The following is a 2,268-nucleotide window of genomic DNA, read 5'->3' on the forward strand; positions in this document are numbered from 1 at the left end:
CGGTCTAACCCTTCGCTTTCAGCGGGCCGGTTTACCCCTTCGCTTTCGGCGGGCCGGTTTAACCCTTCGCTTTCGGATCGCGTCGCACTCACCGGGTTAACTAGATTACGCGAAGCGCGGTGCGCGGACTCGCTATGGACGAACGACGTTTGTCGGACGGGCGTCTGTTGGTTCGGGTCGTCCGACATCTACTTAGCGCTCGCGGATATAATAATTTTCGCACTTACAATATCGCCGCGAATCGCATGTTGCTGCCTGTCTGCATCGCCTGGTCGTCGGGCCGCTTCGCTGCTTGGCTGCGTCCCTGTCGTCGCTGCGTCCCTGTTGCGCTGCTATGCTGCTTCGCTGTGTCCCTGCGTCGTCGCTCGGGCCGGTGATGCCGTGCGGTAGGTCGTGGCCGTCTCAGGTGTCACTTCTGCACTCGCGGCTGCTACCGTCTCTTAGCTCGCGTCTTATCTGACTTTTTCCCTTCCGGGATGCGTTGCCTCCCTTATTAATTGAACTTGGTTTGTTTCAGACGTGAGATGGCGATGTGGGCTGGTCCTTCCTCGCAAGATGGCTGAAACTATCCCACCGCTGCCACCAAATTGTTAGCCGGGTATCGGCTAAGGGGATCGAGTTCCGCTCGCGAGCGAGAAAGGAGTGGATCAACACGTCCGATTTCCAATTTATGTCTTTATTAAATAAATGGGCTTGTTCTACACGAGTTGTCTCTTCTTGTTGAGTTCCCGTCTTGCGGATGGTTTTCAGGAAATCGTAGGTGTTTCGACGCGGCAGCTAGCTGTTCTTCGACCGACTGCCTGGCATGCCAATTCGGCGGTCTTTTATAGCCTTGCGACCGAGTCTTGTTGCTAACTCGGAACTTCCGAGTTAGCGCGGAATTCTCGTTGCCGACGCCTCGCGATGGCCTTCGCGTCAGCGATTTCGGTCGCTCCGGAGTCCGCGCTCCGGGTTCCGGTGTCGACTTGCATCGGATGATCGCTCGTCCGATGCAATCGTCAGGAGTTTCGGCGGAAGTCATATTCGACTTCTGTCGCTACCTATCGAATTACCTAATCGTTGCGCGCTCGCAACACACCGAAAATTGGGTGTTTTTTCCGTAAGAGATTTCATATATGATTATATTATTTTCAGTTTAAATTATAAGGTATGTTTGCAAAATAATACGATTAATATATTTGTTTATAAGAACTATAATATATATTATATAAAACAGTTTTTTTCATGAATTATTACTGTTCACTGTTTACGAAAATATTTAAAACGCAATTGTGTAAACTGAAACTAGAAATAATATATTTCATATTAATTTGATATTGTTAAGTAAAATAATATACTAGAAAAATATTTATAACAGTTATACAAATTTATATGGATAGATCTATTATAGAGTATATATTCATATATGATTATCTTTAACCTTATAAATATACTTTTACATGATGACACATGATAATATACTAGTATATAAAACCATATATGATTATATAAAATTATACTTAAAGAGATTTAGCCATATAATATTTTATACTATTATATAAAATTCTTACGGGTGGTGTATGTTTGGCTGTTTTTAGTTATTAGAATTTTCCGGGGAGTGCTATAAAGTGTGTAGTTTTTCGTTATCTATTTTCTGGAAACCGATTTCTTTAATTTTTTTACTCGTAAGAATTAGAAAAATTAAAAAAATCGCTTTCCAGAAAATCGGTAACGAAAAACTACACATTTCTCTTTTTCTCTCTCCTTCCCTCACTTATAACAATTCCCTTTTTTCTTTTATTTTTCTCTTTTTCTTTGCGATTTAGCAAGAAAAATATTGCAGTTATTTTGAGTATTAAAAGACACAAACTTAGACTTAAATATAAAGCCTTATATAATAATATACGACATTATATTATAACATATATGATATGATACATTATAAGATATAATTATATATAAGCTTTTTAATATTTAATTGGTGATATCTTGATAATTGTTTGCCAGAGAAAAAAGTGGTATAGAGAACTTTTTGACTTGATTTTGTCTTTGCAATAACACTCTAATTTTTTAAATATTTATAAACACTTCAAGAAGATGCTTATAAATACACAAATATCTGAGTAATCTTTAGAAAGTTTATCATACATGCATGTATGAACGAAAGAAAGTCATTTAAAGCAATGAATGGTTAATATATTGAACAATCTTTATGTTAAAGCAGAGAAGAGTTGATATTGTATTTATATATACAATTTTATGTATTAGAAAACATACCTTATTTTCTCT

General features: G+C 38.6%; 1 protein-coding gene across 1 annotated transcript; it reads left to right on the forward strand.

The window, feature by feature from the left end:
• Positions 1 to 22: 22 nt before the first annotated feature.
• On the forward strand, positions 23 to 703 carry LOC112460508 (the record flags this gene model as incomplete). Its single annotated transcript, XM_025025212.1, has 2 exons — positions 23 to 386; positions 518 to 703. Coding segments are annotated over 2 exons (410 nt in total), but the record flags the coding sequence as incomplete, so codon positions are not given.
• Between the last annotated feature and the right edge of the window lie 1,565 nt (positions 704 to 2,268).

Source organism: Temnothorax curvispinosus, unplaced genomic scaffold, assembly GCF_003070985.1.
Source record: "Temnothorax curvispinosus isolate PA1 unplaced genomic scaffold, ASM307098v1 QBEX01010627.1, whole genome shotgun sequence".
Classification (NCBI taxonomy): domain Eukaryota; kingdom Metazoa; phylum Arthropoda; class Insecta; order Hymenoptera; family Formicidae; genus Temnothorax; species Temnothorax curvispinosus.